Source organism: Oryzias latipes, chromosome 1 (assembly GCF_053564925.1).
Source record: "Oryzias latipes strain Hd-rR chromosome 1, Olatipes_Hd-rR_3.1".
Lineage (NCBI taxonomy): Eukaryota > Metazoa > Chordata > Actinopteri > Beloniformes > Adrianichthyidae > Oryzias > Oryzias latipes.
Window position 1 is genome coordinate 10054588 of NC_136237.1, and position 25928 is coordinate 10080515.

Below are 25928 nucleotides of genomic sequence, written 5' to 3' on the forward strand. Positions count from 1 at the left end.
CTGTAAATGAAAGAAAAGGGAAATCAATGACAAAACACTAACATCCTGTGACTAACGAAAACAAGTGCTAAAGAAAATGGCTGTTCACCCCTACAGCTTCACTTAACATGACTACAAACCAACAGAGTAGGCACAAAACCACAAAATACTAGAAAACAACACTAAGTGCAACACAACAAAACAGGTGGAGAAAGCGCCAAGCTGCAATGGAGATGTGTTGCAGCAAGGCTCCCTTCTCATGGTCTGGAGGTCCAAAGGGGGCTTCTGAAGGCTGCCTCCATCAGCTTGAGTCCAAATGGAGGCCACAGCTTCATGCACCACACCTGCAAATAATCAGACAGACACACAAAGATCCACAAAAACAACAAAGTCCCACTCTGGTGTAAAAGAAAATACACAAAACACAGAACAACCAAAACCAAATACGGCCACAGCCGTAACAATAACCCAAACTAAAGCTAATTAGTTGACCCTTACCTTATTTTACAAACATAGGATTCTCTCAGCGACATTTTTGTTAAGTGGACATTTTAATTTAGGCCTTTGCCATTTTTGTGTTTGGTGGATTCAAACCTCTCATTTGAAGATCTTTTTTGTTTTTGTCCTGTTGCTCAATCTCTGCCAAGTGGCCCCCAACACCCCTAACCCCCCTGTCAGAAAAGTGGCATTTCTATGGGCTGAATGATATTTATAATCAAATAAATTAAAATTATGTTATTTTTGTGTCAACAGATGCAAAGACAGAGTTAAAAATGACAAAAGACGAAAAATTGAACTGAAGGTTTTTCCTCATTACATCAGCTCCAGCCCCACATTTTTGGTTCTAGACTCCACCCCCTCCCTGCATTGTCTATCAACAGCAAATACTAGTGGTGTAGTGGTTGGCGCTCTCACCTCTCGAGGAAGATTCAAATCCCAGCTGGGCTCTTTCCACATTCTCGTCATCCATGAGTGGATTTTTTCCAATTTCCTCTCACAGTCCAAAAATAAACTTCATAGGTCTGATTCCAACTTGTCCCTTGACCCTGATCAGGGTGCCCCCCCCCCCCTTCCTCCACTGGCAGCCCAGAGACCCCAGAAGGGATTCAGAAGATGACTGTTTTAGTTTATTACATTTCATTTTTTATCATTTGATTGTATTTTACTCTGAAAAAAAATCAACAACACTCAAGCTGGAAGTGAAAATGTATTGTTTTATTGGTACCATACATTAATTATTAAGGGCAGAAACTAACCAAATCAAAAATATATATATATATATATATATTTATCAAACAATGATTTTTCTACAGGGTTTGGAGAAGGTACAAGCCACCGTTCAGACTTGATTGAAATCCAGCTGGAATCAACTGAAACAAACATCAAATAAATCTGGTGCTAGACCTCACCGGCGCACAGCGAAGGTCGGACCGAACCGCGTGTGACGCCGCTGTCGGCCGGCGGCGCAAAGTTCAGCCGGGAAAAAACTGACGGACCGCTTCTGCGGCCGGCAAAGATCCACGAAGAAGAGAGAAGCGCTCAGGCATAAAAAAAGGCTAAGAAAGTCAGCGGCTCAGGGGAGTCGCTGCCCCCCAGGAGGGAATGCTTCCGTTTGAAAACGACAAACTGACAGGAAGGACAGCAGATGGTGGTGGGGGGGGGGTCGGATTCAGGAGGGGTTTCTCCTGCGTTTCTTTACATTAGATCGGGATGGCTTTAATCTAAGAATACATTTTATTACAGTCAGACAGAACTTTGCTACTACCTTAAATATACAAGCACAAATACACAAAAATCCTCCAAAAAGAAACAAAAAAAAGTCAAAATAAAAACATCCACACTAAATTATTTCTCTTTTATAAACATAAAAGATAAAAACAATATATTTTAGAGGGGGGAGGGAGGGGGTCCTGCGTTGCTCCTTGGTCTGTAGCTTTTCAGTATTTGTAGAAAATCAAAAACAATCGAAATGAAGGCGTTTGATACAAATTAAAAAACATTCTAGGGAAATATAGACTGTATAAAAACTCTTAATTGTGTGTGTGTCAGTTGTGTGTGTGTGTAAATGCTCTGGTAAAAGACTGCATTCGCGGTACTCACAGGGTCTGTGTGTGTGTGTGTGTGTGTGTGTGTGTGTGTGTACAACGCTGTCCCACATCACAGCCTTCCTTGGACTGAGCGGTTCTGATTCTGGCCCGTCTGCTTCAGCCGAGCCGCTCACACACTTTTCTCACATATATTTTACTCATGCGTACACACACACACACACACACACACACAAACACACCAGCGACTCCAGCGTCTGCAGACCGGACCAGGAGGTGTGTTTACGACAGGAGGTCCAGTGTTCACCAAGCCCCGCCCCTTCTTCCCCGCCTGTCCTGCATAGAAACCTTCGGCATGGGGGCGGGTTCTGTTGGATCAAACTCCTGCTGGACCGGCCCGTCTCACCGGGCGAATCAGCAACAGGGGCTCTGAAAGAAACGGTGCCAAAATATTGAGGTGGGGGCAGTCCAGAAAACCCTCCTCCGCCTTGGTCCTGGGGGCAGACCGAGCCCCCGCAGGGGGTCTGAGGGGAATCTGAATGCTACAGCAGCGCCCGGCTTGGAGTCAGACGGCGGCCTGTTTGGTTGCAGTCATGGCATTGGGGAGCGGGGCGGGGTCGTATGGGGTTTGTGTGTAGGGGGGGTGTGGGCTCCGGGTTCTACTGTGATGCCTGTGAGGTGGGGTTGTCGCTCTTGCTCTCCTGGCTGGAGGGGGCCTTGTTGTTCCAGGGGGAGTTGGAGCCCAGCGCCGGGGAGTTGTTGAAGCTGTCCTCGTCGTCGATGCCATTGGCTGCGTCGAACTGCGTGTTCTCCAGCCGCGTGATCAGACGCTCGTCCTCGTCGCCGAACTCCCCGCCCATCAGCGTGGGCTCTCCCACCACCATCACATCCTGTGGAGACCACAGCAAAGCCAGCGTTCAGGCAAGCCCCACCCTCACAGAAGCAATCAAACCCGTCACAGAGGGTGGCGGCCACGCAGGCAACTCCACCCAACACCAACCGGCGTCCACGCGGCCACCTTTACCCCACATAAACCGACTAAAGAATCCTCCCTGTTGGATTTGCTTTTACTGTGTCTTAAATTTCATTGTGTCTGAGGTTTTATTTGATACATTAAAAAAAAGTGACTTTTGTAACCCTGTAGTGTTTTGTTTCTGTGTTTCCTCCAGTTTTTGTCCGACCAATCGCAGTGGATCCAGAACGAACCGTCCTCCATCGTGCCGCTTTACTAAAAACTGCTTCTAAAAAGTTTGGGATTCCTTTAAAATATTTCCTTTTTACAAAGAAAAACAAACGTTTTTGCCGAATAATAATTTAACGGACATTTACTTTAAAACGGTCTGAAGTTCTGCATGTAAATGAGAAAACCATTGGATGGTTCTGGTCCAACATCTTGTGTGCAGTTTTGGAAAAAAAGTGAGGGGGATCAAGGAAGAGGAGCTAATGTGGTGTAAACGGTAACGACAGAAGCTGTTTGGTGAGCAGCAGTCTCTTCGTGGAGCTTCTTCCGTGTTATGCTCTGGTGTGAGTGTGGGATGTTCTGCAGCGTGGAAGTGTCAGGAGTGGACCGGTGCAGGAGAACACTGGAGCTGCTCTTTACAGCAGGTGGGAACAACCGTTCATGGACTTTGAGGATGTTTTGTATCTGAATCCTTCGGTAAAACGCCTTCTGTCTCTGTGCAGCTACGCGCTCTTAGGTTTGTAACATTCTGAACTGCATGCCGGAGCAGAGAGGTCTTTGTTCTCACTGGATGACTGGTCTACAAAACTTCTTGACCTCAGCAGGTCAGGATCTGGTAGATGCTACGGTCACATACACGACTCCCACCGTGCGATGGGGAGGCATTGGCAGAATTTTCACAATTCGTTGCCGCTGCCCAACTTTTTGAAAAATCGTTAGCGTGGTTGTGAATGCAGATGGTGGCAGTCAGGTGTCTCCGGACGGCGGCCATCTATATTAAAGGTCAGAAATGGACGGGAACGATCTGCACGGAGATGTTTTTCCGGTTCATCAGCAGCACCTGAGACCAGGTCAGAGTCTCGCAAAAAAAACATTCATCACTTCTCTCTGTTGTGATCTGTTTAGTTTCCTCCTTCAGTTTGTAGTAGAAAACCAGTGTTTCCACTTTGGATGTTAAATGCATTCTGACATTATTACTCCAATAATGAAGGCTTTTTCAACAGTGGAGCTGTTCATCTTCAATGAGTGCAGCTTGTCCTGCTGGGGTGTAAATGGACCCTGTAGAGGCAGGTTACTGACACTAGGTGGCAGTGCTGTACTCACTGGAACTTGGCTGGACAGAGGGAAGCCGCTGCCTGGACTCTTCTTTTTGTTGTTGCTGTTGGTGTTAGCTCCGCCCCCTCCACTGATGGTGCTGCCGCCTGAAATCTTGCGCTTCCGCCGCTTGTTGGGAGCCTGTCGGGACGGCTCCGCTGCAGACACAAACAAACGGGTCACGCAAACGCAGGGTTGAGGGGGCGGGGTTTCAGTGCGGCCTCAGCCTACCGGGCGGCGCCACCATCCTCTGCCATTTCTGGAAGAGGCAGGTCTTGAGGCAGTCCCTGGGGCTGAGGCTGTAGGTCTTGTGTCGGGACATGAGCTCCTGCATGGGCTCCAGGATCACACAGAGCTGTGGGGACAAACACAATTGTCTCTTCACGTCCTGAAATTCTCCCGTCTTTTGGTCCGTCTCTGCTCGGACTTCGCTTTCAGGTCACCGGCCTCAGAAGACTGCTGGCGTTTACGCGCTCAGCAGGATTTTCAGAGCTTCATAAAGGCAGCAGTCCTCTCGGCATTGCAAGGAAAGACCAAATGTTTGGAAAAATTTAAGAGAATAAATGCTGACAGACATATCTGGGTAGAGCTGACCATGTCTTTGAGAGGAGAACACTTTCTAATGAATATAAAACATCTTTAAAACCCTTGTGTTATCATATGCATGTTAACATTGGGAGTTGGGTCATCTAGACCCACTAGACTGTGCGCTGAATCTTTTTTCTTCAATGAGTTGTGATCTTCACTGGTGTCCATGGATTACATGAAATCCTCTACACCTTTATCCACCTTTGTCACGGTAGGAATAGTACGTCAACAGTCATCTTGACCCCATAGGATAGCAAAAGGGTTAAAAGCTCAGAGGTGAAGAAGAGCAGCTACTGTGTTGGTGGAGTGCGAAAAATCTCATCAAAACACAATTGCACTTTGACCTTCTGTTCACTAAAACGTCTGAACCCCAGAAATGTTCTGCAGTCTGGATTCACCTTCAAAACTGATCTTAAATCCGTGAAGCTTTGCTTGTTTGTGTGTGTATCAAACGTGTTTTCATGAGTATTAGTTTGCTCCAGAGCTACTACGTTCATTCAAAAATCAGATGTCTGGTCTTCACGGCGGGAGTTGGTTTCAAAAGTCAAAGGTGATCAGTGGAAGACACCAGACCGGAACGGCGGATCCAAACGCCACATGGAGGAACCAGGACCAAGAAGCCCAAGGAGAACTTAAACACTGAGGGACAAACTGAAGAATGAACTGAGATTTGTTCCTGTCAGTTGTTTACTTCTGCTCTTCCAGCAGCATTTAAAAGCCTTTTAACAGCGTTTTAACAGAACGAAGCATTGACAATAAAAATGACAGATGTGACTTGATGGACTGTGATGACGGATCGCTGCAGCATTTCTCACTTTGGATCAAAGTGGAGACAGTTTGACTCCATCAGATGGACATAAATAAACCTGTCAGAGCGTCTGGGCTTCCTCCAGGCTTGTTACTGTGAATGAGGTCCTGGAACTTTGAATAAAATCCACCTGATCCTGATCAATCCAGAAGACGAGTTAAAGAAAAGCTTGTTCAGCTGACACTCTTCTTCAGAAACGTTTAAACATTTGTCTCTGATCTGCACTTCTACTGGAAACATCAAGTCATTTGGATTGATTGAAATGGTTTCGTCTGAAGCTGAGCCACGTTCTTATCTACCCCCACCTTCCTTTGGCTTGTAGGCTTAACTTTTATTTGGGTTTGGCGGTCTTGTTTGGTTCAAACCACAGTTCCGGTGAGCTTTCACACCTCCCAAACTAAAAAGATCTTAATATAACCAGGGCTCCTGATCAGACCTGAACTTCAAAAACACCTAAAGGAGGTCTGTGCCAACATGTATGAAGCAGGTGCTTCATAGGTGCAGGTGTTGTTTTGGGAAAATCAAGATCCGTCTCTGGGCCATTAAGCGACCCCCGCAGGAGTAGATGTCCTGCCTGCCTTGGTGTCAGGAACATGGGCAGCTCCAAAGCCTGCAGCAGTTGATCCCTCCCCAGAACCCAAAAACGCTTCCAGCTCAACTCACTCGGAGGTAGTTGAGGGTGGAGTTGGACAGGCCGCATCTCGTGATGTTTTTGGACAGCTGGTCCAGCATCTGTGGGTCTTGAGCCTGAACACAAGAAGATCGCAGTCAAACAACGGAACACCACAACACAACCCCCCCCCCCCCTTGCTCCCACTCACATGCATGGCCAGGATGCTGCGGGGGATCAGTTCACGGTGTTGTCTGATGCTGAAGTGCCACGTCTTTATCCTCATCATCTCATCAAACATGAACTCCAGGTACAGACGGCCTTCCACACACACCTGCACAGTTGTGAAGGGGTTTACAATGGAAACGGAAAGAACTCCACCAGGAAGGGAAAAGGACTGAAGGCCCCGCCCCCCTTCTCACCTGTGTGAACATGGGCTTTCCATTCTGGGTGACCATGGTGCACTGGTCACAATCCAGAGACACAAAGTTGTTGTGAAAAGATTCCTTGGGATGCTTCAGCACGTAGTAAAGCTCGGTGGCCCCGCCCTCAAAGATGCTCCGGAAGTAGCGAGGGATTAACGTCCGACCAATTGCTGCAGAGAGAAGACAAGAGGCTCAGACCGCCGTCCCTGAAAGTAAAGCTGAACAGTAAGGGACTGATAAAAGCCGCCCTGATGGTTTCTCCCATCAGAGTTTCAGATCCTTTAGAGGCGAAGAAAGGCGCCGTTTCTAAGTGACGCCGTTTGTTAGAAAACACCAAAGAAACGGTGGGGCCGAACAGGTTAAAGACTAAGAAACGTTGTGAGTGAGGACACTTTCTGAACGCTTTCCAAACCCACTAAATAAACTCAGCAGAACGGGCAAAAACAAAGTGAAAGAGCAGGAAGGGCACAAACTCACAACGCAAACACACCAGGAGGCGGAGCCTCTCTCTCACGAACATAAACGGCCATAAATGGCCTCTGGTTTACATTCAGAGCTTCTTACTGTAGCGTTTGGGTCCATCTTCCAGACAGAAGGTGATGGTCAACATGGCGTCGTCTTCAAAGAACTCCGTGGTGAAAGCATCCCACCACAGGTTATCACATTCCTGCAGGTGGGGGGAGGGGGAGAAAAGGAGAGCGTCTGGCTCTGACCTCTGAACTGGTTTCTGACGGTTTGTTTTGAGTGTGAACAGACCTCCGTCCAGTTCTGTAGCCGCTTGTTCAGCTCAAATATTCTGTAGTCCGTCTGGTTGCCGTACGGCGTGTGCCTCCTGGACATTGGGGGGAGGTGTGTGAGTCGAGTCAAACGCCACAAATGCAGTTGAAAGGTAAACGCTGTCACATAGGGGGGGAGGCCTTACCCGATTCCTGGCTCCAGGTATGTGGGTGGGTACATTGGAGTGGGTCTGCAGAAACACCAGAGAGAGAAGGTCACATCATGCTCTGATCCAGAACCAGACGAGAAGGTGTAATTCTCAGACACAAGTCCAAGAAAGACTTGAAGGACTCAGAGAAGACATGAGAAGAACATGAACATGAACAGAACATGACGCAGCAGCGGGGGGGGGGGGGGTGGGGGGCTACTGCTGTCCTCCTGCATAGTTTAGTAGGTGCTTGGTGGTGTTAGGTGTCTCTGGGACGGTCAGCTGGACTGGGCAGGAATGCTGATAATGCCCCCTCCTCCTCCTCCTCCTCGCTCAGAGACTGAACTGACCAGATAAACCCTGCTCTTCATCAAATCTCCAGGCAGAACTTGAACTCCCTCCCAACAGTTTGGTCACATCACATCATTTTTACTTATGCTTTTCGTGGACGGCTGCATGTAAAAGGAACTCGTGAAGAACGGCAGCGTTTGGCCACATTTAACAGATGCCACATTTCTGAACCAGAACCTTCATCACTTCACGCCTCGTTTTAATGTTGGGTTGGACGTCAGGAAAAGCTTTCACTAAGAAAAAACTTTAACTTTAATGTAGCCAGAAATATTCACACAATTTGGTAACAACGTTCGGCACCAGAACTCTTGGGGCCGACAATCTACTACAGACAAAACCAATTTTTTTGCAAAACAAGACAAGTATGCAAATAAAGAAGTAGAGGTGGGTGATTCCAGTTGGGGCGGCAGTGGCTCAGGTGGTTGAGCGGGTCGAATGATCCCTGCTCCCCCCAAAGACACTTGACCCTCCAATGTGGCTCCACTGGTGGGTGAATGGGTATGAATGTCCTGGTGATGGTCAGAGGCGCCTGTCAGGGCAGCTGTGGCTACATCAGTAGCTTTCCATCACCAAGTATGAATGAGGAGTGAATGAAGTGATGCTAAGTGCTTTATTATTATTATCATTCTTATTATTACTATAAACAAGGCAACAACCAAATTTACCATGGCAAGTGAATGCACCACAGTCCCAAAAAGAAGATTTCCCTTCCCTTTGCTTTTCTAATGCCAACTCCAGCAACTACAAAACAAATGAGTTTCAAGACTTTGAAATCCCAAATTATTCTCTTGACAATAAAAAGAAAAAAAGTTAGGTAGGGTTGATGGTGGAACCTCTGTCATTTAGGAGTTAAATTATTAAGAACATTATTAAGAATTAATGGCAAATCCATTCACATTTTAGTTCAACCCACTGTTGTTTTTGCACATGTCATCACGTGTGTGTTGTCCGCTGTGATGCACTTGGTTGTTTTTACATTAGTCATACAAACCTACCGTGCCCCAATCCACACGGTATTTTCAAATATTGATTATAATCAATTTATTTTATTTTGGTATAGGTTGATTCCTACTGCCGCTATAACACAAGGCAGCTGCAGCAGTTTGACAAACATTTACAATCAATCCTGAACTCTGCACATAAATGAAACCCACGCTGCATTCAGCAGATAATGAAACGTTGTCAGCTCTGACATTACTGTTCATTATTTATCGCAAAAATGTTTGGTTTTGGTTTTCTTTGTTCTTTCCAAATTGAATTTTCTATAATGTAAATAAAAGGAAAAGTTACTGTCTTTTAACTGTGTTTAGTTCCAGCTGGGATGTCATAAGAATCATGTAAAGAATGGTTGACATTCTGTCCAGAACTTTACCAACAAAAGAGAGGCCCACTGACGAGGACACTGGAGACACGGCTCTGAACCTCAGAGAGTGGTCTCCAACCCTCTTCCTCACTGCCCTGCTTGTTTTGCAGCTCACCCTGCCTCAGTAGTAACTGCTCACCTGGACCAGGTGTGTGCAGTCGGTCAGAAACTGGACTCAGTTAATCAGCTATTACTGAAGCAGGTTTACATGCAGTTCAAGCGGGGAGTAGTTCACGAGGAACCGGGATGGAGACGCCCGGTCTACGGTGTCATAAAAGCATAAAGTACAGACACCCCCCCTCCACTGCTGCTGCCGTCCCCAGAGCCAAACTCATGACCGATAGAACATGGGAACAGTAGAAAAAAAACAGCCAACCCACCCCACGTCTCTGTCCAGCATGGTGCCGGGGTGGAAGGGAGGAAAAGTGCTACCGTTGGGGGGCTCCTTTGGGGAGTACAGCTTGAACGACTTAGAGGAACAGCCTGCAAAGAAACAAACAAGGAAACATGGTTTTGTTTTATTCAAACTGTTTACAACAGTCAAATAAAAAGGGAAAATGTGAAAAACATACATGTGACTTAATAAATAGAGGGTGTAAAACTTATTTAACACAACTTGAGGCATTTTACTGCACTTTTTATCTTGTGTTTAGAAATTTTGTTTTAGGATGAAAATATGTGCAACACAAAGAAATCGTGACTGACTTAAACGCTAACGCAGTCACGTGATCTTTGATGTGTTTACTCAAAACATCACTCAAACATGGAGATGCACAGCTTTCAACACAGAACATCTGGACCCAGAGGACAACAAAGACCATCTCCAGAGTAGCTGTGGAGCCACGAAGACATGAAGCCTCACAGGAGGACCACAGGAGCCTCCCCAGCTGCTGCTGTGGCACTAACGCCATAAAGGAGAGCCAGGCGTGGCGGCCTGCGGGTCACGACCCCCGCCGTCGCCATGGTGAGGCCCCGCCCCCCCGTGTCACTGCATAGCAAACACACGGCCGCGTGCGGCTGGAACGCGGCTCGTGTCGCAGCCTCACCTACGTGAAGGTTCCTCTTCAGGACTCTTCTTTAAAGAAACGAACGCGAATCCGGAAGAAGGAGCTGGCGACGCACAGAGAACCAACAGGAAGAGGCCATTAAACCCCAAACCCTTTTTCAATCCCAGCATTCCTTTTAAAGCGGAGCGAGCAGCAACACTTTACCATCATGGGCGAGCAGAAGATTGATAGATAAATAAATAATCAATGGTTATGTGTCCATTAGTTGTTGAGAGCTCCATTAGCCCCCATCGTCTCGTGTTAGCGGTTAAGGCAGACGGTCATCAGCTGGACTCCACTTCCTCCACAGGGAATCACGCCGCTCCACGCAAACATGAAGCGGCTCCGCCTCACAGAAGACCCGCACAAACACGAGGCTTCTGTCCTGTCACTGGACTCAGATCCCCGAAAGTAGCTGTTTTTAGACCCAAACGGTCTGAGCGCTAAACGAGAACCAGAACATGATCAGGTCACGGTGCTCCACCCAAAACGTCCCGCTGAATCGACCATAAATCTCCTTTTTGTGTCCATATTTTCTTTAAATTGGCCGGTCAGAGTCCAGGACCGACGGGCTACAAAGGCAATTAGAGACGGTCGGCTAGCGCCTAGCCTTAAGCTAGGCTAACATATCGACAGGATTCCGGAGATAGGCCGTGATTATCTGCACAATACCGACAACAAACACACAATGCACTCTTGTGTACAGATAAACATGAAGGATAAATAACAACTACGTCATTAACCACCGAGATCCGGACCCTTAAAGGGCTCCGATGACATGCTAACAGCTAGCTGTTAGCTGCTAACGCGTTATCGCTAAGCTGCTTTTCAACCAATAAAACACCGAAAAGCGGAGATAACCCGCAGCTACCGGAGTCCATGGAGCGTTTTTAACGGCACTGTCGCGATAAAGACGTCTGCATAAGGAGGAGGGGGGGGAGGGGGTCTCGTTACCTGCAGAGAATCCGGTCAGAAAATCGGTGTTTACAGATCTGTGATGGAGGACCGGGACGCTCCGTGCGTAAAGACGGATAGGCCCGCTGGACGCAACGTCCCCGCACAACGGATCAATAAAACGCTCCTCAAAGTGCGGGGCTGCGGCGGAGTGCGGCCTGGATGCGGGGTTCGACGGCGGATGTTTGGTCCCGCATGAGGCCTTGTCGGTGAGCTGAAGCCCGCTGTGGGTTTACGTACGGACCCCGATGAGCCCTTTGTTCACGGGAGGACATGAACAATAGCTGTAGGCCCTCCTCCTCCTCCTCTCCGTCTGCAATGCTTTTCCTCCTCTCTCCTCTGCCCAGCTCCGCCAAGCGCCCTCCTCCTCCTCCCCCCGCTAATGCACAACTGCACATAAAGGTTGTCTGGTAAGCATTTTCCCTTCCTCCTCCCTCCATCTCATCCCTGCTTTGTAACTGACACAGATGAAGATTGTCCTAATGCAGCTGACTGGAAATGTGTGCACAGATCATCCTTCTTTACCAAGTTTGGACACATCTGTCCTGCAAACATCCCTCTTAGTTTGGGAGCTGCAGGCTCCTCCAGGGACCTGAAGCTGATTCCCATCCACTTTGAAAGAAAGCGTGTTTGCAGTGATCTGCCTGTTTGAACACTAAACCGTCTCCGAGGTGGACGCGTGAAGATCGGGTCTCCTCCGCCATGCATGCACATAAACACACACACAAACAGCACGCTAAGCCAAAAGGAGAATCCCTCAGGGCTCCAAAGCTTCTTAAATCGCCTCCATTTATAATCAGATATTCAGATCAGAGCCGCACAGATCTCATCCATATGGCCAAAGTTGGAATAGAAAAGAGCGAGCTGCCGCTCTTCCACCGTTCTGAGTGCACTTCAACCACAAAGCCAGAAGAAAGCAAAGATAATGCTGACGTTTGACCCAGAGGTAAAAGATTGAACTCTCAAGGTAACCTAGTTGTTGAAGGGACACTATTTTACTGTAAACAAATCAATGATGGAAGGTAAATGCACTCCAGAAATCCCCCAACGAAACATTTCCAAACAGAGCGACACGTCTCAAAGAGCAGCAGATCTCTGATTAATCTTTTAGCTGAACGTTTGCTGAAGTTATCCGCTCTGAAAGAGGATTCGAGGTCTCTCCTGTTTGATGTCATGGAGCATAAAACAGCTGAGAACAAGCCAAGGACTCGCCTGAAGGAGCTGAACATTTTTAGAGCAGATGAATAGAACATCTTTATTCATAAAGCACTTTTCCCCAGAAAGAATCACAAAGTGCTTTACAAAAGGAGCATAAAATCAAATCAAAACACAGAGAGGTAATAAAATACAATAATAATAATTAAACCAAGGACTAAGATCAACTACAAGCTATAACCGAATGAAAACGACTGAAACTGAGATTTGGAACACTCAACTGAGTCAATCTGACGCAACGACAATGGGCGGGAGTTCCAAAGACGAGGAGCAACGGCTTCAAATGAGACATATCTTGTCTTAAAGCAGGTTTTTGGAACGCTGAAAAGATTTTGGTTGGAAGACCTCAAGGATCGGGCCGAAGAGTATGGGGTTAAAAGGTCAGATGTGTACATCGGAGCTCGACCATGCAAGGCTATGAAAACTAAAAGTAGAATTTTAAAATCAATTTGAAATTTTAAAAGGTAACCAATGTAAAGCAGACACAGACAGAGTGATGCGTGTCCGTTTATTGGTTCCTGTTAAAATCCTTGCTGCAGAGTTTTGGACAAGCTGACGACGATGAAGGACTTTAAAGTGTCTAAAAAGAGACAGAGGACCTGATGGATGTTTTTCCAGCATCATCTGATCCTGAGCTAAAGGAAACCTGTCATCGTGGCTTAATTTCATGTCATTCTGTCCAGAGAGACAGAAATCACGGTTAAGTCAGTTGCAGTGGATGCTGAGCACCTGATGGATGCTAACCTGCAACTTTGGCCGCCTCGTGCGCAGAGAAGTGACTTTCTGCAGAGAATATCTCTCCAAACTTTAGCAATGTTCCAGTTTGGAGATGATCAGATTGATGATGCCAACCCTTTTCTTTGTTGCATAACTCCAAATCTGTTTGATCTGAACCCTAACCCTCAGACTAAATAAAAGACAGCGACCCCTCAAATTTCGCGCTTACTCTTAATTCATATGCTAATGCACATCTACGGCAACAACATCACAAATCCACTTTCAAAAGCAGGAATACTCCTGACAAGGAAAACTGCCATTTCGTCAAAAGTCACTGGTATAAAACCTCAACCTGTAGAGAAAAAAAAACAATCACCAAGAGACCTGAAGTAAGAGGTAGAATAACATGCAACAGCCTGCCATGTTGGTTTCACAGCAACAAGAGAAGAAAAAAAAGAAACTTTACCAATTCAAAGCCAACTTTAACCCGGACAAGCCCCCAACTGTCCCAGTAGAGACCATGCAGCAGTTTTCATGATTTTAAACCGTTTTAATTCATTAGATCAGAGGGTCCAGTGTTTCATACTGCCAGCCTCGCTTGATGAGTGTACGTTTGAAGAATTGAGAATAGCTGCCTGATGCTGTCCTGGCCATACTTGGACGCTTCACCTCTCCAGAAACATGTTCTCATGTTGTTGGTTTAGTGTGGGTCTCTCCAACCCTGTTCCTCGTGAGCTACTGCCCCGCTTGTTTTGTTGCAAACCCTGCTTAATAATTGCTGATTAGCTGGAGTGAGTGTGCATGGTTTCGGACAGATTGAACACACCTGATCCAGGTGACCAGTAATGACTGCGAATGACAAGGCGATGAGGAGAAAAACACAAGAAATCCCTGTACAGGTGAACTTTATAGCTGTCCAATCAACCTGCAAAGGTGTGTAGCATTACTGCCCAGCTCTCAGCTCCTCCCACACCTTTCATGGATGCGAAAGCAGAAACCAGCTGGACCCCCCCCCCCCCCCCGTCCCCCAACCAGCCCTGACCAAAGCAAGCCTTATTTAGCTTTGAATCAGGAGAATGTAGACCTCTAATGGACTGTAGTCATCTGCAGACACTGATGTTTGAGACCCAAAGGCTGGTGTCTGACAGGATAAAGCTGCTCTGTGATGTTTGTGTTTCTTCTCCTTCCTTTGCTCCTTCACAGCTCAGTGTTCTGTCAGGCCTTTAGCAGCATCTTTGTGTGTCTAGCACCAGGGGGAGGTGTAGTCAATAGTAGCTTAGAGTGTCTGTTGTGGGTGACTTATGTGGATTTGCCTATCTTACATTCACTGGCCCCCGTCACCATGGCAACACGAGCAGTCAACGCTGACACGAGCAGAGAGGGGCTAAAAAACATCCATGGAAATGGACACACAAGAGTTAATCCTGTGTGTATGTGTGTCTCCAAAGCTCACCCATTGAAATGGTACATGACGGGATTAATCCTCTGAGTGTGCACACTGATGTGTGTGTGTGTGTGTGTGCGAGTGTGAGTGTGAGTTGGTGAGAAGGGTGTTGGGAAAAGGCTTGAAGGGGCTCGAAAACCGCGTGTCTTTCACTCTCACGGCGTAAACCAGACCTTATCTTCAACCAGCCTCCAGAGCACGGAGACACACACACACACACAGGAAAATACACACACACACACACATCCAAGAACACACACACACACACACATGAATACATGCAAGAATATGTGTGTGTTCTTGCCTGTGTTCATGTGGGTGTGTTCTTGTGTCTGTTCATGTGTGAATGTTTGCATGTTCTTGCGTGTGTTCACACACAAATACACACCCGATCACACACAAGAACATCCACACATGACACATACAAGAACACACACACATACACACAAACATTTAAACACACACAAGAACACACATGGACATAAACATGCACACACACACATACCCAAGCACACCAAATACACTCACAAACATAAACACATAGGAGCACAACACCACACACGAACATACATGAACACACGCACACATGAACATATATACACACAAACATTTAAACACACACAAGAACACACACTAACACACATGGACATAAACATCCACACACACACATACCCAAGCACACCAAATACACTCACAAACATAAACACATAGGAGCACAACACCACACACGAACATACATGAACACACGCACACATGAACATATATACACACAAACATTTAAACACACACAAGAACACACACTAACACACATGGACATAAACATCCACACACAAGAACACACACACAAACTCACAGAGATTAACAGTTACACACTCATGATCACAAACATTTTTAAACACACATGAACATAAACTCACAAGGGGTCAAACACAAGTGAACACACATGAACACCCACGTGAACACAATTACAAACACGCACACACTGGTCGCTGTCCTTCCTCCTTGTTCAGCTGCAGGTTTGCAGCTGCAGCCTGTCTGTCAGGTGTTTGGAGGTTGCTGCTGCAGAACCTCAGAGGAGTTCTGCTCTCTGATCTCCCGCCTAAGCACGGCTTTGACCACAGCATTAAAACGACATTACAGCAGGTCGGAACCATAGAGAGAACTGAAAAGAAAGCCCATTTTCCTCTTGAGGACCCTCAGCCAGCAGAGACAGGCACAAAGAGGAGTAGGTCAGGCGGGAAGACTTACCCTCCCCAGATTCCAGCTGCTCTGACATCGCCATTCTGACACCTACAAATGCACTTTCACAGGGAGGCACTGAGGCGCCTAGTTTTTGTGCCTCTCCCTTTCTGTCATATCTCCCAAGTCCAGACTGTAGGGCTGGGGGGGGGGGGGGGGGGGGGGGGGGGTGCTTACAGTACGTGTGCACGTTCCAGCAAGCGATGTGTGTGCTCGTGCTCTCATGCACATGTGCAAATGTGTGCAACGTGCCACTTCCACTTACTCGTCAACAGGAAGGTGAAGGGCACATGCATCTGCCAGGGCTCTGATAACAGCCGCCCCCCCACAGCCTCACGCCGTCAGGCGGCCCGACTCCACTGATCCCAGCAGCCATCAGGTTGTTTTTTCCGCTTTTTCCCAAAGGAAATGAAACAAGCCCCTCCCTGACAGACCTGTTCTCTTCCCAAACAGCATGCCGCTCCCCACTTTGGAGCACTTTGAACACGCCAGCGCCTTGGCCCGCACACGTCAGCCCCCACCCCCCGTCCTGACATGCGCTGGTTCATCATACATGTAGTTACTACATACATTTGGAAGAACCAAGGTGACGCTTCCTGCTGATGATTGGTCCACTCAGAGGCATCTGCACCTCCGTCTCACAACAAAGAAGCTGTTCCTTTAACTGAAGGAAAATGGACGGAAGTTGCACCAAAATAAAGAAAAATCCAGCATCGAGCTCAAAAACCTCCCAGTGAGATCAGAACAGTTCTTTTAGCTGAGCTGTTTAGAGCTCCAGGATCATTTTGTGATTCCAAATCAGACAAAACGGCAGCATTTCAACACATTTGTGAGCCATTAAAGACAGACGCTGGATTAAAGTTTCCATCCTAAAACTTTTCTTCTGCCTGTAGTTTACAAACTGAAACATCAAAGTTGGTTTTCAGTGAAATTTCCCTCTGTGTGCAAAAATCTGCAAAATTTTCCTCAGAGCAAATTATTATTTTTATGCCTCTGCTTTCTTGATTATATCTTTTTTTTTTCCTGCAGGATTTGGGGATTTTTCTGGTAGGAAGCTCTCTTATTTACTATTGAGAGCTTTACTTTTTAACTTCTCACACTCAGTGGAAGACATAAAGACCTGACATGTATCACTAAAATACTCTCTTTGGGGAAAAATGTTTGAAAAACAGAAAACATTCACTTTGCAACAAATCTGAACAATTCAAACTCCTTTCAGGTCAAGGTCTCCTCATGATCTCAGAGCTGTCACCAAGTGTTTTAAACGTTGAACCAGGAGCAGACTGGAAGCTCGGTGGTGTTGTGAGTCAGTGGTGGGTTTGAATTGCAGCAGGTTTCCCCTCATCCGTGCATTCACAGAACCGTCCTGAACGCTGGTGCGTCTGCGGCTCTGATATCTGCTCTCTGACTCTGGGGCGGCTTTAGTCTGCCGTTTGTGCCCGGAGGCTCCACAGGGAGGTGCTGTGGACGTCTGTGAAGTTCCCTCCTGATGAATACTGCATATTGTCTGCCTCTCCCAAGCTGTGAAAGGCTTTTTTCCAGTTTCCTGGCTGGGATCTTCAGATATTTCTCCACTGTTGAGGTGAAATCAGCAGATCTGCTGGCGTCTGTTTGAAGAAACATGTTAGGGTGAGAGCTGCTGCTCAAACCGAGGGAACACCCCTGCTGGACAAAGACAGGCCTGTGACCCCGGTCACTTCCCCTTTGACCTTCTGAGGAGGAGCGGATGTTCCTGTCACAGCTGTGAGTTGAACTTTAGTAGATCGTGTCCGAGCAGAAACGGCAGAGTTTTGGCAAACATCTGAAACAATAAAGACTCCAAAGCGGTTTTGTGTTTATGCTCTGTGATGGGGTCTTCTCCAGTAAGCACATCACAGGTGAATTCAAACCAGCTGCTTACTGAGACTCACACCACAACTGTCATCAGAAAACATCTGTACTGCAGAAACCCCAAACCTCATTTCCACTCAAACTAACTTTAACACAGAAGGAAGGAAAGCTTTTTTCTCAGACTGTGGAACAAGGAAAAAAACTCTCTAAATGTTAGACTCGTGGTAGTTTGATACTTTTTGGAGAGCAGCTGGAGAATTATTTTCTATTTCTTGTTCCAGACATGAGTGACTCAGAACTGACCAGGAGGAACCCAGGTTCTAAATAGCAGTTCCACTTCAAATGTTCTTTAAACTCAAACTTTCTTTCTGTCAGGGAACAGCAGACACTTTTAAAGGCGGAGATTCTTTCCTCTGCCTTTGTTCATTTAAATCAAAATGCATCACAGTAAAGTGAAAGCCTCAAGTCTGTCATGAAAATGTGTTTTTCATCAAAACCATCCTGACAGACAGGACCTCTCCATCCATTCAAGAACTCACCAAGAAAATGCTTGTATTTCAGGTAAAAAGGTCTCATTAGAAGCAGTGACTAAAGGGTCAAATCTGGGATCAAATGTGTTTCACTTTTAATCTGAGAACACTCTCTCAATAAAGTGGGATGTGTAAAATAACTGAACTGAACCATCATGAAATGTTACCTGTCCAGTTATCATGTCTTATTCCAGGTGTGATGAGTTCATTTGAGTGGACTCTCTGGGTAAATGTGTGGGTTGATGCTGTGCAGCTGACCTCTGTGACAGCGGCGCCCTCTGCTGGTCACAGGGAGTCAGTGCCTTTGTTTATGTCCCCTTTCCCCATGCGGGCTCTCCCTGCTCGACTGTCTCTGGCAGCTGAACCCAGGACTGACCACATCAACACAACAGGAAGTTGATAAATCACGTGACGAGTCACATGACACGCCAACTCTGCTTTATCTGAGAAACTGCTCAGTAAAGCCTGGATCCCTATGAAGATGCGGGTCGTGACCCTTCATCTCAGCTACCAACCAACAGGTCATCCTCTTCCTCCTCCATACGTCTGTGTGTCACATTGTTGTGTAAGTTACATCTAAACTGTAATATATCCCACAGTACTCTCTATGTGTTTTAGAAGTAATCCTCCTCTTGTGTCTCAGAAGGATAAATGTTCCTCTGCTCTTGCTTTTCCTTTGACTTATCTCTTTGTGATTCCTGTACATCACAAACTAAAATGAAGCAGCTCAAAAATACTCCAACTCGCCCAGAACTGCAGGACAGCGGTTGGCCCGGTGACATAAACACATGACATTTAAGGGTTTTGGTCTGTGGATCCCAACAGACGTTTCATCTGGCTTAAACTGGGTTGACTGCACAGATTTTCCTTCCACCCATTTTCTTGAGCCGTTATATCCCTTTCGGGGTCACAGGCGAGTACACACCCTGAACAGGTCGCCAGCCTGTTGCAGGGCTCACGGTCAATCCCACACGCACCTACACAATCACACAGTTAAGAAAAACGTTTATCCCATGAAGCGTGTTGTTGGAGTGCCCAAAGCAAACCTGCGCACGCACGGGTAGAACATGCAAGCTCCACACAGAAAGGTCCCAGCCGAGATTCAAACCAGGGCCTCTTTGTTGTGAGGCGAGAGTGCTGACCTCTGTGGATCCCAAAAGAAGGTCTATCAAGGTGGTGCAGCCCTTCTTCCCATCATTTCCTCTCTTGGTCAGCTCAGGTGTGCCTCTCGGTTCTGTCCTGGGGTCTCCATCATTCATCAACTAAATCCTCCCTTTAAGCCTTATCTGACACCCAGCTTCACATCTCCTCCTATCCCCTTTTCCCACATCCTTTTCAACTACCCATTGAAATGAAATGCTGTTCCTCTTACAATGTTGTGAAATAAAAACAAAATGCTGCAGCTCTGCATTAAATCTCACACTTTTCATTGGCCCCCAGATGAACAGACTCAATGTTGTCCTTGACGGCGCTCGGTTTCACCTCCCATATAAATAGCATCCCTCGATCAGCATGCTTTAATCTTTTAAACATTAACGCGTGTCCCTCACACCCCACGCTGCTGCTATTTTAGTTCACAGTCATGTGGCTTCACTGCATGTCACTGCTGTATGTGGTTCCTCTCAAAACGCTCCAACAGGACACATCCAACTGTCCCAGGACCGTCGTTCTCCTGAACATTCCCAGACTGCTCTTCGCCAGTCCTGTTTATTTCAAAGCCATCTTCCAAAGCTAACGCCCCCTGACCTCTCTGACCTCATCCACACCGCCGTTCCTGCTCACAGCGTTTAAGCCACTCTGCCCCCTAAGACAGAATTCCCTCAGCCCAAAGCTTTAAAAGAGCAACTCCAGTCCAAACTCCAACATGGACCTGAAAACTCACTTGTTCTGCCGTTTCCCTTCATTTATTGGCTGTTTTTTCAGTCTAGTATTATTATTATTATTTAAAAAGTGATCGTCTTGAAAGGTTTGTTTCTGGCATTTTTCTTCTGTAAACTCCTCATGTCTCTGCTTTGATTCAATCACAGTCTGAACGGACGGAAATTGTAAAGAGTCAAATTCAAAATTCATTAGAACAGCCTTTAATTACTTTATGACAAGCAACAGTAATATGTTTCTGTCACTGTTTACTCTTGTAATGAACTACTAACAATACTGATGTGGGACCAGATGTTTTTATACACGTGCGTGTGTGCATGTTTGCAGGTATGTGTGTTGGCACATGCTTGTGTATTTGCACTTACATTCATGTGCTTAAACATTAGTGTGTATTGTTTTGTGTGGGTTTGCACATGTTTGCGTATGTCTGCACACGTAAATATGCATGAGTTTGTACGTGTGTGAGTAGACATGCATGTGTTTACACATGTTTTTGTGTGTGTTTGCTCATGTATGTTTGGACAGGCTTGTAGTTTTAAATGCATTTTTCCATGTGAGTGGGTGTTTGTACGCGTGTGCACCTATGTGTGTGTTTTTACCTGTGGGTGTGCACGTGTGTGTGTAGCAGCCGTCAGTTGTGTGAGCAGGATGATGATGATGATGCGTCTCTGTTCTCTGGAAGCCATTTTGTCAGTCTCTGATCTCAGACCCCCCCTCCCTCCCCCCCGCCTCCCCTCGCGCCCCCCAGCCAATCACGTCAGCGCTCAGCCTCGCAGAAAACACAGTAACAGTCTGATCTCTTCCTCCCTGTCTCACCCACTCTGAAGCCCTCCCTCTCTTACAGTGCTCACCCCCCCCCTCCTCTTTTTCTTGGCTCTTCTGCTCACTGTCGACCCCCCCACCATCACCATTACAACCACCCCCCCTTCTCCCTCCATCCTTTAATTCTCCGTTAGCCCTCTTCCTTTCTCTGTCTTTTCCTCTCTTAATCCACATCTTTCCTTAGCCCCCCCCCCCCCCCCCCCCTGAACATCATAACACCCCCCCCCCCCCCCCCCCCGGTTGAGAAGCTGGTCTCCAAACAGCTCAGCCTTTGTGCATTTTTGTCTGCTGCCTTTTCAGCCAGACTGCAGTCTTTACTCATTTTCCTCCAATCAGGGACTCCATGTGACTCTCTGCATGAGAGGGCACGGCCCCCCCCAACCCTCTCTCGCCCCCTCCCCACACACACACACTTTCTGCCAGCCAACATACGCTAGCAATCAGGAGAGTTGGAGCCACAGAGGGAGGGAGGTGTACGCGCTGCGGAGTTAAATGAAGTGCAGACCTGAAATCAGGGGTGGGGTGAGGGGGTGTCAGAGGCAAAGGGTAGAGGAGGGTGGTACCGTCAGACCTGGGGGGTCAGCGTAGCATCTGACTGACCTCCATGTTGAAAACAAGCAGCAACAAGCTCGTTTTGTGGAATTATTCATGTGTTTTTGGCCTCTACATGTGGGGGCACATGTCGTGTGTGAGCTGACCCCCCCCTCACAAACTCAGAACCACGACGCTTGAGCCCACACAAGAAGGGGGCGCCGCCTTTGGGTTTGAACACGGCTTTGGAATGTAAACAAGGAGAACACGAGAACCTACAGACAGATTCTATCATCCTTCCACAGAAACCTTGACGGGGGGCGGGGGGGGGAGGGGGGTCATCTGAAAGAGAAGGGACTTGATTGGTTCTTCTATGGAGCGTTCACCTGAGCGATGCACACTGAACTTCACCAGGAGGTTCCTGCCTGAACGCTTGTGAGCTCTTCAGCTGGAGGATTTCCTCCAGAAACCAGCGTTTCTCTGAAGCTCCAAAGTCTCCCTCATGCAAGTGAAACGTGGAGAGAAAAGGAGATAAGGAGCAAAACAAACGTGTCAGAGCGGAGCGCTCCAGGGTGCAGACATGTGGCGTTTTTTGGAAATTTCCATGAGCACGCTGATAAGTATGCAATCTGACCGCAGGACGGTTCAGGCCCGGTTCTGAACCCACACTACCGCCTCCTCCACAGCGGCTGGGGTGGCGGCACACAAAACAAAAACAGATGCAGGCGCAGACGGATGCGCAAAGCGCATGCGTTGCCTGCCTTTCAACTGCGCAGTCACACGCTTTTTCAAGAGAAAGTTGTCTGTTTTCTAGAAACAGCTGTTCAGTCGGAAGCTTCACCTGTCGGCGCTGCTGACTGGAGCTGCACAGCAAATGCACTGAGGTTTCTGGGGGGGTGAGGCGGCAGCAGGAGCCCACTGGGTCTGTGTGAGGGACGGGGGCGTCCACAGAGATACCCACAGGGTGAATCTTCAGCGTCATGATGACACGTCTAGCAGTGGATCACCGCTTCTTTGAACTGTCTGGCTTCATAAACTTAGTGACAGAGCCCCCCCACCCCACCCCACAGAATCTAATAAAATGTATTTATAACAAGAAAACGGGTTTAGATGTTTTTCCCAAATGCACCACAAAAAAATCTGTAAAACTTTATCGACTGAAATGACTATTTCAATCTCAGAAGAGCAAAATATCCAGATTTCTGTGACTTTTTTAAACATACCTTCCATCATTTAAGAACATTCTGATGTGGAAAACAAACGCAGATGCTTAAAACAAAGACTGAGTTTCTTTGTTTTGCTTTTTTTCAAGCTGGTAAGTCCTGCAGATGATTCTTATTCTATACTAACGGAGAACATTGAGACATGCTCCTAATGGAATTCTTCTCCTCAGAAGACCAACTTTTAAGAGACCAGGTAACTGATTTAGACTCCTGCCGCTTCACAGCAGCAATCCAAAATCCTACCAGATAGAGAATTCTCTGAATTTATATTTAGTGTTAATCATTCCCAAATCATGAAGTCATTCTGCCTTTATGATGTACGGTTGGCTGAGCACAGCAGGAGACAACGTTCTGAATAAGATGTGGAGTTTTTTCGCTGTGTTTGTTGCTTAGACTCCTCACAAGTCAAGTTTCTGTCTCCAGAAACTGGAGGAAACGAAAGGTGAGACTTAAAGCAGATATACGACGATTTAACAGAGACGAAGAACTCTAAAGCTGCCTCGTGTTCCTCTGAAGAGGATGAGGAGTACGAACACTGACATGGTGAAGACCCACGGCTGCGTTACTACATCAGAGCCAAACAAACGGCGTTCCCACGCTGGGGTCACAGATCTGTCCCGCTCATGACCGTCTCTGCGCTTTGCTCTCCTTTCGGGGGGCGCCAAGCTTTTCTAACTTGGATCAGTGCAGGGAGACTCAGATCTCAGTGGCACCAGAGCAGCGGGAAGAGGAGGGCGAGAGGCGGCATGGTGATGCCATAGCAACAGAGGTCTCTGTCCAGCAACTCACAGAGGATGCAGGTCAGGCTGAAGGCAAACAACACTTCCTTTTCCAGCATCTATGCTCGCCACAGAATATGACCTCCCATGAGCCTTTGCAAACAGGGGCCTTGAGGCACTATCCCCCCCACCCCTCTCTTCTCCAGTCACGCCACAGCAGCTGAAATATCAGCACCAGACAAAGTCGAAGCGTGGCAGCAGCACTCACCGGGACACGCGCAGCCGCCCACGGACATCTTCTCACATGTCTGGAGAGGATCCGACCAGAACGATGGCGGGGCTCCGTTCTCCCTGCCTCTCCTCTCTGCCTCTGAGGCTGCTCACATGAGCGTCTGTTACCCCCGCGCTCCACAGGCGGAGGAGAGAGAGCGCAGGCTCAAAACGTCAACACAAAGGATCTGCTTCTCTCAGCTGCAGAGGGGAAACGCAGTGAGTGAGGAGAAATCTGCTCTGCCCTCATCAGCCCTGCAGATTACTGCTCAGGTGGGAGGAGAGTGGAGGGAGGAGGGAGGAGGAAGAGGAGGAGGAGGAGGAGGAGGAGGCAGGACTGTCAAAGTGACCTGAGAGTCAGATCTGAGAACAACAGCTCTGATCCAGAGAAGCTGTTGGCTTCCAGCACAAACGCATGAACTGACCTCCACTTCACCAGAGTGCGCACGCGTGTGCGTGCACGTGTGTGCGTGCACGTGTGTACATCTATGTGTGCATAATCATGTGTGTGTGCACCAAGGAGTGAATGTGTGAAAGTGTTTGTGCGCGGCAGCGTCTGCTCGTTACATTCAAGGGATCTCTGTTACAGGGCAAAGAGGGCAGGAAGGGAAGGGGGGTGAGGATGTAGGACGGTGCCCCCCCCCCCCCCCCCACACCAATCATAGCAGTGGGTCACACAGTGTTGCTTCCATCACCTCACCAGCCCTTCTGCTCTCTCTCCCTCCCCTGCCTGGCCTTGGCTCTCCCTCTGTATCACCCCCTCCCACCCCATCCCTGTCATTTTGTCGCTTGTGTTCGTCACGCATGTAACGATCAAGTTAAGGATGATGGATGCTGAACTGATGTTCAGAAACCAAAGTTCCTCCCCACAGGGGCTCTGCCGTCCAAAACAATCCAAACACGAGAAAAAATGAAATGAAAAAACTTACACTTAAAAAAAGCATTTATGCAAAATTCAGCCAAAGACACAAAACATATTGCAAAAGTTGGATCACAGTAAAAAGAAACTCTTAAAGAAGAGAAAAGGCAAGAAGTAAACAGTTTATCAGACAAAAAATATGAAACAGGGTCAAAAATAAAAACTCAAAAAAAGGATAAACTGTAAGAAGCTAGCGCACGTTGGGAAGGAATTTTATTTAAGGTGGAGGTTTTCATTTCACCTCCTGAGAGTTAAAAAAACCAAATGGATTCCCTTCAGTAAACCAGATCTTTGCCAGATGATAACTGCTCCCCGAGTCAACTTTTCTCTGTCCAGCCTCACATCGTCCATAATAAATCCACCCCACACAGTAGGGGGCAGTATGTCCCTTTTCATTGGTTTATCATCCAACATTATATGAGAGAAGCAGGGCTTGGTGGGTGCAGAAAACAAAGCGTATGTTTGATGAAGAACAAGATGAAACCCAAAGAAATGTCAAAACTGTTGATTCCAATGTATTCGGGAACAATGTCTAAAACCTTCTCCATAGTGCCATCTAGTGGTTACACGTTTGACCAACGGCTTTGTGGGAAGTCACAGCTGCTTGGTCTGGTCTGTTGTCTTTATAAACTTGATAGAAACTGCATAGTTTCAGTAAAAATGATTTTTCAAAATTGTTTTGCAAACCTGCGTCATTCGGTGCATCTCACTCTGAAAAACAGTTGAATCATCATGTCTGTAGATTCTCATCTGTTGATTTGAGAAAGCCTTTCATAGAACCAGTGAAATTAGGTCCAAATGATCACTTCTTACTCAGTTTAGAGACTTTTCCGTTTAAGTTCATCTCTTCAGATAGTCTTGGAATTGATATTAACAGCTCAAGTTAAATTTGAGTAGTTATTAATTATTAATTTCACAATTCTTAATTTACCAAATAAATTTTTGTTATAATTGCCTTTTATTCTTAAATTTAATTCATGATTTTGCCAATTTACCTAAAATGATTTCAGTGGAGTCAAAAGAAGAAAATAGTGGCCATTTAACTCAGATTAGTGTTTTGTTTCAGCAAACTTACTTGTTTCTGTTTTTTGTCGATCCAAAAGTCTTTTGTCAGGAATCGGAGCTCTGTCTCCCCCTTTGCTCACCAGCGGGAGCCATCCCCAGATCCCCCAGATCATTAACGCTGTACTTTTCCCAGCCGCCCCAGCGCTCACTTCCTGGA

At 47.0% G+C, this 25928-nt stretch overlaps 1 protein-coding gene and 1 long non-coding RNA gene across 6 annotated transcripts; one reads left to right on the plus strand and one right to left on the minus strand.

The window, feature by feature from the left end:
* Positions 1–1173: 1173 nt before the first annotated feature.
* Positions 1174–24213, minus strand: LOC144981267 (LIM domain-binding protein 1-like). Of its 5 annotated transcripts, XM_078932899.1 has the most exons (12): positions 10581–11150; positions 10416–10479; positions 9750–9852; positions 7653–7697; positions 7487–7562; positions 7295–7397; positions 6728–6900; positions 6517–6639; positions 6359–6442; positions 4531–4654; positions 4309–4457; positions 1174–2914 (listed from the first exon to the last, which is right to left on the minus strand). In XM_078932899.1, the coding sequence occupies exons 3-12, from the start codon at positions 9767–9769 to the stop codon at positions 2684–2686; spliced, it is 1128 nt and encodes a 375-aa protein (XP_078789025.1). In that variant the 5' UTR covers positions 9770–9852; positions 10416–10479; positions 10581–11150; the 3' UTR covers positions 1174–2683. The 5 variants fall into 5 exon arrangements, with proteins under 5 accessions (XP_078789025.1, XP_078788961.1, XP_078788929.1 ...); XM_078932835.1 differs by lacking the exons at positions 10416–10479; positions 10581–11150 and adding an exon at positions 23786–24213; XM_078932803.1 differs by lacking the exons at positions 10416–10479; positions 10581–11150 and adding an exon at positions 15994–16107.
* LOC144993946 (uncharacterized) lies at positions 16153–19854 on the plus strand. Its single transcript, XR_013657261.1, has 2 exons — positions 16153–16363; positions 16438–19854. It is a non-coding gene; the product is annotated as an uncharacterized LOC144993946 (long non-coding RNA).
* Positions 24214–25928: the final 1715 nt, after the last annotated feature.